The 12,557-nt window shown below is 40.1% G+C and overlaps 1 protein-coding gene across 4 annotated transcripts in view; it reads left to right on the top strand.

Moving 5' to 3' along the window:
• Positions 1-12,557, top strand: part of lonp2 (lon peptidase 2, peroxisomal) — a 31,022-nt gene that overhangs the window by 11,024 nt on the left and 7,441 nt on the right. For all 4 annotated transcript variants that reach the window (XM_047595631.1, XM_047595633.1, XM_047595632.1 and 1 more), the window contains exons 9-15: positions 2,435-2,553; positions 2,677-2,816; positions 7,195-7,336; positions 8,252-8,402; positions 8,611-8,737; positions 9,913-10,052; positions 12,032-12,117. In XM_047595631.1, the coding sequence (XP_047451587.1) occupies positions 2,435-2,553; positions 2,677-2,816; positions 7,195-7,336; positions 8,252-8,402; positions 8,611-8,737; positions 9,913-10,052; positions 12,032-12,117 (905 nt within the window). The remainder of the gene's footprint in view (positions 1-2,434; positions 2,554-2,676; positions 2,817-7,194; positions 7,337-8,251; positions 8,403-8,610; positions 8,738-9,912; positions 10,053-12,031; positions 12,118-12,557) is intronic.

Below are 12,557 nucleotides of genomic sequence, written 5' to 3'. Positions count from 1 at the left end.
CATTACATTCGAGTGGCTAAAAGGGGAAGGTTATGGGCAAATGTTTTCAGTGTTGAAGAGCATTTTAAAATGAATAAATAAATAAAGTAGTATAAGAAGAAGGATAGGTTGGATCATGCTATGGACCAACAGTGTGTCAAATCAAGATATTAAACTTTTCACCTTCAGCTAGAAGACTAGAAAAGATAAAAACTACCTCTGCAACTCTAACAGAATGGATTAGAAACTGTATACAATCAATAATCTGACTCAATGAGTTACTAATGAGTTTAAATATAGTCCACAAATTCATGAGAACCATTTATTTTATAAGATTTGTTCTGATCTTATCTGAAAAGCATAGAGAGTGAAAACAGATACCAATGCTTTTATACCTGTTTTTTTTTAAGGGTTTTTTAGAAACACGCAAGCTTCAGTATTATTTTGCTGGGAAGGAATCAGGCACTGTGTATAAGACTCTTCTGTTATCCAAAGAAAATAAAGGTCTTTCTCCCCTAAACGTTAAAAATAATTACAGGGAAGCAACACTAGCCAACAAATGTAACCAATCCTATATCATGTACAGCAACATGGGAAAAGGTAGAAGGTCAGATATCAAGTGATTTTTCTCTGCATGCTATAATGTTCTACAGTGCAGTGAGTACAAGTCCAGGCAAGCCAAATTCAAACATGAACCTATGTGAAAACCTGATTTAAATTTGGTGGGTGGGCTGCAATGTTCCATTCATGTTTTCAAATCCACAATTCCTTGTTGGCTCCATGCAGTATCTCAGAAAAGGGAATTCTTGGCTACATTTGCCGTTAGCGAGCCTTTTCTTTCAAACCAAGAAACATAAAACTTAAGATCTGAGCCAAACATCATTTGGCTGATGTGATCCCAGCCTCTTAACTTCCAACTTTTCTTCCAAAGACGTTGAGGAAAATAAGTTAGAAAGCAAGTAATCCACATCGTCCATGCCAGAAGTTCATGTTGAACTTCTTCCTCCCACTTTTGACCAGTGGCAGCAGCCTGTGGGATTAAGCCCAAATGATCAACGAATGACGGGGGCGTTACATGGTGCATGTCAATCACTCAATTAAAGGAATGAAAGTGGACTGTATGCACTAGGGCTGTAAAAACAAATCAATTCTTTTGACTGTTCGGTGCTGTTGCCAAACAATCTGTTGTAAGTTATTTAAAAAATAATTTTCTCATCTTTGTTGTGTAAGCTTGGGATGTCCTACCCCTGTTGGTCTATTTATACCAGTCGTCCCTGGCTACTACATTTCTTAAATCAAGACAAATACCTTCAGCTTAACTCTTAGGTTAGATTTTTGAGGGTCGTCTTGATGACTCATAAAGCAGACCACTGTTGTAGAACCATTTTGAAGTTATGTAATTTATTATAAGAACTGTAAAAGAGAACTTGGAAAACAAAAAGGCTGTTACGGACACTAAATTTGAATGAAAATTACAGTGCACATAGACAGCCATGAAAAATGGCTTCTGCTTTGAACTGCAATGAATTATGGTGGAAGAACATAATATAACCTGCATAGAAGGATTTATTAAGGAAAGACACTGTTCTGGGCAGATATAGTGGTGTGGTGTACCCTGCATCTAACCCTAACCCAGCACGCCCCCCACGGTTACAGAACATGAATGGATGACGACACTGTAGTAAATAACAGTCGCTGTCTATCTTGAGATGTTGTAACTGCATACAACATCTGATCTTGTTAAAGATGTTGAATAAACACATATTTTGGGAAATCAGGACAAAGCTCTGACTGGAAACAGGATCACAATAGAAGCTCCTCCAATTCAGGATTGGATTAATATGTTACCATCCATTACCCTTTATCAGTATTTTATTTGGCTTTTAATGGCGCAAATGTGAATAAAATCAGGTTATGTTGCATAAACTTAGAAAATATAAGTATAGAATTAAAAAATAAATGTTATGGAAGCTGCTACTTTCAGCAAAACGTGAATGTTATAAATGTGGATTTTAGATGTAAGCTAATCACATCACATGCCTGATTCGAGAGGTGAAACTTGTTATTATTGGAGTCTCTCATGTTGATGACTGATCAACAGGAAACCAGGGAATTGCAGGAAAGGCCCACTGTTAATTTTATTTCATGAAAGGATAACAATACATGTTATTGTTGAGGTTTGACTGCAGCCTGGCCCTATCAAACGTAACCTTGTCAGTGAAGTATTTGCTGCAAATAAATCTGAGGTACTCTTTCTATCAGGCAGTATGGGAGGGTTGTCGGTCCTTGATGGATGGGTAAAGTACTCTGGCATATTTGTGAGTTTTTCTGGTGCCTGTACTTTCTGTTGTTTCCTTAAAAGCTGTAGCTGCTTATTTCTAAACCCACAAACAAATGTTTTTCTCTCTCATTGAACCATCCATCTCATCGGCTTTCATCCCCACCTAACACACAGACTGCCTGGACATCCGAGCTGCTCGTACTCTATTGGACAACGATCACTATGCCATGGACAAACTGAAGAGACGTGTGTTAGAGTACCTAGCGGTCAGACAGCTGAAGACTACACTCAAGGTGCTTCCTAAAGATCTGACTGTCCATTAAAGTATAAAGACAAAAGGTTATGTATTGAAATAAGCAATTAGTTTTAATTCGTCATATTTATCTGTGAATTTTATCTTTCTGCTGTTTCCTCAGGGCCCCATTCTTTGCTTTGTGGGCCCTCCAGGAGTTGGTAAAACTAGCGTTGGACGCTCCATCGCAAGGACTCTGGGAAGAGAATTCCACCGCATCGCTTTGGGAGGCGTTTGCGACCAGTCTGACATCCGAGGACACAGGTATGCATAAGATAGCTTTTAACACTAGATGCTTTCTTTATGGTTCAGCTGCAACTTTAAAACCACTGAGGGGAAGTACAGTGAGGACCATATATTTGGACACTGAAACAAGTTTCACATCCAAATTGAAGGAAGGATTTAGGATTAAGAGCTTTTTAATATATGCCACTTCTTTTTAAAGGGACCAAAGGTAATTGGATAATTGACACAAATGCCGTTTCATGGTGTACATGGACTATTTCCTCCTTAGTCCATCGTCATGCAGGTAAAAGTTCTGGAGATGATTACAGGTGTAGCATTTCCAGTTGGAAGATGTTGTTGTGAACCCGCAACATGTGATCAAAGGAGATCCTAATGGAAGTGAAACAGACCAACCTCAGGCTGAAAAAAAGAATAAATCTATCTATCGTCTATAAAAAAAACGCACTGGACCCCAGGATTCTTTCTGTGGTGAAGAAAAACTCCTTCACAACATTCAACCAAGTGAAGAAAACTCTCCAAGAAGTAGGTGAATAAATTTCTGAGTTTAACATAAAGAGAAGACTTCATGAGAATAAATACAGAGAGATCACAACAAGATGCAAACCATTAATCATCCTCAAAAACAAAAAGGCTAGATTAGACTTTGCCAAAACATCAGAACAAGCCAGGCCAGTTCAAGGACAACATTCTTTGGATGAAACTAAGATCCACCAGAATGATGGGAAGTAGAAAGTACAGAGAAAGTGTGGAACAGCTCATGATCCATAGCACACCCCATCATCTGTAAACCACGGTGGAGGCGGTGTAATGCATGGGCATGCATCGCTTCCAGTGGCACTGGGTCACTAGTGTTTATTCACGATGTGACAGATGAAGACGCAACTGGATGAAGTGTATAGGAATATACTTTCTGCTCAGATTCAGCCAAATGCACCAAAGTTGACTGGACTAAAAAAGTGGAATAGTCTGCAATGTCTGAGTCATTCTCCAGATCTCAACCCAATCGATCTCGACCCAATTCATTTCACTTGCTTAAGACCAAGCTTAAAGAAACAAATATCAACAGACAAGCAATGACTGAAGACAGCTGCAGTGAAGGCCTGGCAAAGCTAAGGAGGAAACCCAGCGTTTGGTTACATCCATGAATTCCAGATTTCAGGCAGCCATTGCCTGCAAAGGATTCTCTACAAAGTATTAAAATTAACCTTTTTATTTACGATCGTGATATGTTGTCCAATTATTTTTGAGCTCCTGAAATGTGGAGACTTTGTATAAAGATTGTTGTAATTTTTCATAGGATATTTTTGTTTAGCCCCTTGAATTAATCTTGACAGTCTGCACTTCCACTACATCTCAGTTGTGTAATTTCAAATCCAACATGGTGGTATGTAGAGCCCAAATCATGAAGGTTGTGTCAGTGTCCAAATATGTATGAGGCTAACTCTAAATAACATTGACCATTTTGTGACAATCCAGTGTTCTGCTGGGAAACTTTTGGATCTTGGCATTTGTGTTGATGTTTCTTAGACATTATGCCACCCACCTAGACCAGACCGCTGTGTCTCAAAATAACAATGTTAGTGTATGGGGGGAAAAAAAAACAGTACAACAATATGCCACAGCAGAATATAATGATGGTGTAACTTACATTGACTCTGTGGACGCAGAACTCTCCATCTGAGTGGAAAATTACATGCTACGAGTATTAAGTTTACGCTTCAATCATACTAAAAAAACAAAACAAAAAAAGAATCTCACAGCTTCACAGCTTTTCCCAACAGACTCTTATTGAGGAGGATATTTGTTCATCTCTGGCCCATTTGTAGCAGTTTTACAGCCTGCCACAACTAAATTGCTTGGAAAGAACACCCGACCTGTGTTGAATTTAAATGACCGATGTCCCAAGTGTGCATGTTAAGGCCCAGCACCGCTTCAGCTATTGATTCATTTAGCAACACATTTGTTCTTGTGCCACTTGGACTTCAGAGTGTGGATGAGTTTTTCCTCCAAGACTTTTATGTGAATTTTGTGAAGGACGATTATATTGAAACGTTAACACACCTTCTGCAAAATCGCATATTTTACAAACTGACATATGATTTGTTTCAATTTATAATGCAAATTGACACAGTCTGTGACACAAATTGACACGGATTTTGTGTCAATTTGTCACAGACACAAATACTGATATAATCTAAGAGCAGTAGTAATAGAAGAGTACTGTGATGTTTGTTATGACAAGAAACGACAGGACGAACAAAAACAAGCAGTCAGGATCACTTTCGTGACCTTTTTTTTCCTTGTCAAGGCATAATTGCTAGGTTGTGCAGGAGTCTGTGGTATCACCTTTGACTGACAAGTAACATATTAGAACCTAGGTGTTTTGGACAGTGGATGAACAGGTCAATGAAGTTCATGTGAGATTAGGAAAATTGAAGAAGGAAGACTAAACATGAGTTGCGACGCCTTATCACAGCCAGATGAAAGACATGTGCGTGGGCATACCAACAGCAGGAGAAACAGGCAGGAGGATGAAGGGATAAAGGTGAAAGTGCTCAAAAGGTCCATTATTGGTTTTGTCAGATGAAAAACACACACCTCTGAAGTTCTTGATCCTTAAGAGATCCTGGGGAGATTTGGTCTCTTTCTGTTTTTAAACGTTTAAAATGTTCAAGACATTTTGTCTGTTTTGACTGAATATAGATGAAATCTGCCAAAGGTAAAAAAAACAACACATTACTTCCTAGGGACCAAATGACCCATATAAAACCATTGAAAATGCACTTTTTGATCCCACATTTATCGTATTTCTTTAGATTAAGATTTCATGGTGGACTACTTCAATGAAACATTTTTATAGTTATCTGTAAGATTGTTCTACTATTTCCACTTTCGATGCAGGCAGTAAAATATTACATTTTTTCTGGTTTTCTGCAAGGGTGCTTTGCTACTGAATGATGAGTGTGTATCTCTGTTGAAGTTGGATAATGGTGTGTGTGTTATCTTTTAATCTTTTCTCTTTGAAAGCCACACTGCACACTTTGTTTTGGTTCTTGCTTTGGTTCTTTAATTGCTCCTCCTCCTCCTCGTCCTCTGAGGACTCTGATGCTGACATTGAGGAGGCCTCAGAGGTAGAAACAGACTAGTGGGAGTCCAACTCTGACGTATCTGAAGATGAGAGCGGAGGGGAAATGGGTCAAGCAGGTACTAGATGGAATTGGAGGAAAAAAATGGGAAAAATATTTTGGTCTCCCACAAGCACTGCGGTGCTCCACTAAATCCCAGCAGAGGTTTGATCCTACGACCTACACACTATGCCACCAAATCATTGATCCGACATCCAGCTTTGCACTGCCGCTGATGGATGAAATCTTGTAGCATATTGTGGCCATGACAAACATGCATGGGACATGCTCAGTCACAGGCTGCCAAGATGTGGACACGGAGGAACTACAGGCTTACATGGGGCTGCTCATTTTGGCCAGTGTTTACAGGTCAAAAAGTGAATCAGCCCTCATGCTCTGGAGTGAGAAATCAGGATGGAGAATTTTCCGGGATGATTTGATGTCCCACAAGAGGTTTCCCCACATCTGCTGAACACTGCAGTTCCACGACAAGCTTTCCTGACCCCAACACTGTAATGACGAGCTGGCTGCCTTCTGCAAAGCCTGAGATGTGTGAATGCACCCTCTGCTAATGCCGTTAGGCCAAGATGGGGACATCTGCATGGATGAACAGTTCGTCCCATTCATAGGTAAAAATTTGGAATCAAAATTTAGGCAACCTATAATCTCAAAATGACCTATGCCTGGAGACTGCAGGTGTACAAAGGTAAAGCAGTCTCTGAAGTCAACCGGAGGATATTCGTGGTCCTGGTGAAGAGAAAAGGGCTCCAGGGGACTCATCATTACCTCCGTCGCACTTACAGAGGAGCTGGCCCTGTAATCCTTACGCCAAAACAAGCTTAAGCCTCCCTCTCACTGGCCCTCTTCCACAACTTGGTTGAAATTGGGTGGACATCAATCGAGCCATCCTGGCAACAGCAGAAACCAGACTGGATGAAGCTCAACATTGAAGAGTTGGGAGAGAAGCTGGTGATGCCACACATCAAGAAGAGACGGCGCCGTCCTCGCTCATCAGCCGCTGCAGGCGTCACTAAAAGTAAGGCCAGGAGGACTTTTACATGGACAAAACGGAAAGAACTGGCAGCACCTGCTGCAAATGTGCAAAGTTCACATGGAACAACCACAGTCTGTCCATTTAGTCAGCCTCGGAGCAGACACGTCTGTCTCTGTGTCTGCAGTAATCCTTTGATTTGTTTGGAATTGAGTGGGACATTTTACAGAGTTGGTCGTTTTTTTTTTTTTTTTAAAAAAACTCCTTCCCATGTTTGCAGGCGTACATATGTAGGAAGCATGCCTGGCCGCATTATCAACGGTTTGAAGACAGTTGGGGTCAATAATCCCGTTTTCCTCCTGGACGAAGTGGACAAACTGGGGAAGAGCCTACAGGGAGACCCTGCAGCTGCTCTGCTAGAGGTTGGTCTTTTACTCTCCCTCAAATTAATTATGTAATAACAGTACCAGATGCCCTCACTGATTATTAATTCTCTAAGCAAAACCTGACTCTTCTCAAGCTGTCTTTAACCGTTCCCAGTCAGTATTTGTTCAGCATTCTCCCTGAGCCTTCTTCTAATTGTTTTTTGTATGTTTGTATTCTTCCACCTGTCTACGAATTTGTGACAAACACGATTAGATTTTCAGCCAAATTAAATTTGCCTTGGTTAAAATACCCTGCTAAGCTCAATAACAAAACTAATTAAATAACATTTATACAAAGGTCCTGTAGTGGAGAAATGGCTGATGTTAGTGTTGAACACTAAAAATGACAAATTTGACAAAGTTTTCTCAAAAATTAAACCCTAATATTGCAAAGTGAATGCTTATATTGTGTCATGGCTGAGAGATTAAAAAATGTGGTTACAATGGGAGTCAATGGGGCATCATTGTCAGCTGATGACTCAAGAGGGCAGTCAATTTTAAATCTGATGTTACACAAAAATTAATAATGCATCCATGACAATATTTTATATAATCTTGGTCACATCCAAGACTGATTTCACAAAAACAATGCCCCAGTTCCCCAATATTAGTTTTATGAGGGGGAAAAAATATTTTTTGTGTTAAAACTATAGTGAATTTAAGTAGTCAAACTGCCATTAAAAGGATTAAAATCATCAAAATGATTGGATGTTTCATGAAGTTTTTAAATTCCTGAAGTGGTTCAAGAGATTTATGCAGGAAAAACTGAAAAAAAATATATTAAGCTGTTTTTTGGAAGTGTTTTTATAATGGAAGTCAATGGGACATTTTTGCCCTGAATGACTCCAGAGGGCAGTAATTGAACTGATGCCTGAGGGCACATCTCTGTATGTATCCTGTATGTATCCTTAGGTCCTGGACCCAGAGCAGAACCACAGCTTCACGGACCATTACCTCAACGTGGCCTTTGATCTCTCACAAGTGCTCTTTATTGCCACTGCAAACACCACAGCGACCATTCCCCCGGCACTGCTGGACAGGATGGAGGTGCTGCAGGTACCAGGTGGGTATCAATGCAGAGAGTCTGTGGTGAAACTTTTGCATTGGTGACAGATCTGCTGCATCTAGATGATTGAATTAACTGCTAAACAGATGAAACAACTTCTAAGAGCCACTGATAGTCGCGTGCATATGGTGAATGATATAGATCAAGTACTTCACTCCTGGACTGATAATCATCTTTATTTATTTTTATATGTCCACTGTTTTAGGCTACACTCAGGAGGAGAAGGTGGAGATAGCTCACCGTCACCTGATCCCAAACCAGTTGGAGCAGCACGGATTAACACCTCAACAGCTGCATATACCTCAGGACACGACGCAGGATATAATTAGCAGGTACTCACACACACATCCAAAGAGAAATAAATATCTATAAGTGATATATCAAATCATTTATCCTGTACAATGAATTAATTAAGACGTTCAAGAGGAAGTAGCCTGGAATTCATTCATGTGGATGTTATTGAGGCATTATATTCCTCTGTAGATAAATCTAATTTGAGTAGATTCTCAGACTGTCGACCTCCCCTTAGAAGGACTCAGTCTGCTCCTAAGCTCATATTTTAGGACTTCATCGAGCCTGTGGAGGAAGGATTCACGATTCATGATATTTTGAGTGTGATTTGAACGGTAAGTGATGTAAATTTCAGTGAAAACAGTGCAATAATTCAGTGTCCATGTTTAAAAAAACATCAGTAAACACAGGGCTGTTGAGCTGGGCCTCTGTGGGTCATCCCACATGTCTAAGCGTGGTAGTGTATTGCATTCACGTCAATGCTCTTTGTGAGTAATTTATTTTTTACGGCATGTTGTAAGATGACTGGCTACGTGGTGAGTCAACAGACGATCAGGAGACTGAGGTTCTTGCAGGACTTTGAAGTATGTTGATTTATTCAGGAACAAAATTACCATGAAAAACAGAGTAGGGGATTAGAAAAAAAATGGTCAGAAAAAAAAACCAAAAACAATTAAATAAATTATTCCAAAAACAAACCACAGAAATCTCTTACTCAGAAAACATTACTAAGAATAAATTACTGTTACTATTACTAAAGTAGTGATATATATTATTTTTTCAAGTGAATGCAATATACTTCTGTATCTAAGTAACATCCACATGAATGAATTCCAGGTCTAAAAGTTTCCCAGCAGAATATTTAGTTGTCACAAGGTGGTGAATGTTATTTTCTTCTCCTGTCATTGGTCATAATGTTGTGGTTAGTGTATTGGTGTATGTTACAATCCCCCAAACATCAATCGTAATAGAATATTATCCCTGGAACGTGTCCTGTCACCTCATGATTACCCCACTTAAACACACTTAGAGAAAATGGTTTATTCCGACCTGTGTGTTTACGTGGTTATTACGAGCTAACATTTTCCAGTTGAACAGATTATCAGATGCATACACCGCCCCTCTTAAGCTGAACACAAACTTTCCCTCTGATCAGGTGGTTCCTGTCTGTTAATTCATCCCACGCTGTCCTGTGTTCCTGTGTTTGGTCTTTCAGGTACACCCGGGAAGCAGGGGTGCGTGCCCTCGAGAGGAAGATCGGTGCGATCTGCCGGGCTGTGGCCGTGAGAGTCGCTGAAGGTCACAGAAACACAAAGACGGAGACTTTGACACCTGAGAACTCAACACTGCAGGGAGGTGAGAGCAGGACACGTCTGTTTTCTTTCCGGTCTGATCGAGGAGGAGTTGAGGGTTAAATATTCAGCCACATGTCGGCACAGATCTGCCTGCCTGCTCATAAAAAAAGAGCTAACCACTAATCTTGTGATCAAATAAAACGCAAGGAGCAACAGGTTAGGAGGATTTTAAGACGAGTACTTCAAGCTCTTATTACATAATTAGGGTCAATAAGAAAGAATGTGTGTTAGCCTTGTGTCTGGCATGAACTCTCACACAAGGACAGCTGGGAAATCGTCCAGCCACCTGCCACCCTCTACTGGACAAGTGATAAACGTAAAGGAGGGATGGAAATGGAGTTCAGAATTATTAAAAACATTGTACATGTGCCCAACAGCAAGCTTTACAAATGAATAGATAAATAATAATAAAAAAATCATAGAAAAAAAATACATTTAGAATAAGAGGTTAAAATAAATATGCCTTCTTTTTTACATAAAAATACAAAATCAGACTTTAAAACACTGGTTGGCTTTTAAGTTTATCATTAACCAGATTTTATTCATGGACATGTATGAGAATACTTTAATAAGTTTGATTTTAAACATTTACGTGCATCTTAATTCTTTATTTTCAAAAGTGACAATTGTAAAGATTGTAAAGAAGATCAGAAAATAGCCCGTCACTGTACGAGATGTCCTGTTTCACGTGTGTTCTTGAAGTTACTGTTAATTAGTTTTAACAAAGAGGCTTAAAGGAGGAGGAGGTGCTGTTTCCTGCAGGATTCATTTCACATGCAGGATAAAACTTTTCAGTAAGGTCAATAAAATCAGATAAGGAAAATATTAGGATATATTTAAATACTGAAATATTGCAAAAACGTCTGCCTTAGCAGGTTTCTGTGTCCTCTGCATGCATTTGTGTCTAAACTTCAGCACATAGTTAAAGACATTTGAATAAAATATACAGCTAAAGAGTTAATACTGAACCTTGCAGGATTCCATCATGAAAACTTTTAGCCATGACACGTAAACAGTTATTGTTGTCCAACTCAAACTTTCTACCAATTTGCAGTTTTCTCAGGGGAATTGTTCCGCATGAACCCAAATTTAACAGCTGAAATCTGATTTAAGTCATTTGATTTAAATAATCAAATATTGGCAGTATTTCACCGGAGCTACTGGATGTCAACTGAATCCTTGTAAGCACAAGACAATGCTAGTAGCAGCCGTGTAATGAGCTGGATAACGTGCAGCCAGCTGCTCGTTATTAGACGCGACACCCTGCCAAGTGCTCAGTCAGCATGTTTGAGCTCGTTCTACACAGTCCCCCGCTCGTTTCGTATGAATAGCAATGAGTTTGTCTGCAGGATAAAGTAGCAGGTTAAATTTGTTTAGGAAGTGTGGTTTGATGAAACGGAAAGAAATTTTGTTTTGTGTTAGTCTGTAGGAAGTCCTCCGCACTGCCACGTTGCAGATGTGATCGGTGTAACTGTCCATTTGACGCACATCTGTGTGTCTTTGCACAATGTGTGTGTGTTACCAGCTGTGTTCTCAGTCCCAGATGCAGATGTTTTGTCCTCTTGCACACACAAAAACGCACTAACACCAGCACAAGGTTTTGATCTGGCCTCCGAGTTCCCTAGATTCCAAACTGATCAAGTGTCTGTGGGACGATCCCCAGAGGTCCATCCCCTTAACCCACTAACAACATCCTGTTGTCAGACACCACAGTACATCCTCAGAAGACCCGTGTCCATTCTCTGATGAGTCACAACTGTTTTGGAGGCACCTACACGAGGAAGGTGGTCATAATGTTATGCCTCCTATCAGCATGGTGAATTTGGTGGTAGGAACCAAAGTTGTGGATGGTGTTTCCTTCCATAGTCAAGAAAAACTCGGTGTAAATGAGAAAGCTCCTTCTTTTATTCTTGTTTTTGCCAATCTGTCTCCTCCTCTCGGGTTTTGCTTTATAACGATGATGTCACTGTGTGCTTTCAGACAAGGCCGCGCCCCCAGAGATGCCCATAGTGATCGACCACATCGCCCTCAAAGACATCCTGGGACCACCTCTGTTTGAAATGGAGGTAAGCAGGGAGCTTTTATGATCCCAACCATGGCAGCGCTCCAAGTCAGCAGGAATGACAGAAAACATACAGAGTTGACATTTGGCTTTTTGAATTAGACTGGACGTGAAAGAATGCATATAAAGGCTTGACAACAGCTGCTGTTCATAAAGTCTGGACGTCTGCAAGCGTAGTAGTGGAATGTAGCATCTGTTTCAAGTGTAGTCACATTGAATAATTTTTTTTTCCCTGTATTGCGTCATCCATCACTATTTTCTTTGATCTCCTCTCCCAGAACTTGTTCTCTCATGCATGTGATTCCTTCCTATTTGGCTCTCTCCTTGCAATGCTCCAGGTCATGCTGACCTTAGTTTTCACATTTATTCTTCCTCAGAGTCTCCCTGTGATTATTTCACCAAATGCAGCTTTGCCTGAAGTTTTTATTTCTCTCTCCGCTACTG

The sequence above is a fragment of the Mugil cephalus genome, chromosome 10 (genome assembly GCF_022458985.1).
Source record: "Mugil cephalus isolate CIBA_MC_2020 chromosome 10, CIBA_Mcephalus_1.1, whole genome shotgun sequence".
NCBI lineage: Eukaryota > Metazoa > Chordata > Actinopteri > Mugiliformes > Mugilidae > Mugil > Mugil cephalus.
This window is presented reverse-complemented; position numbering and strand designations above follow the sequence as displayed.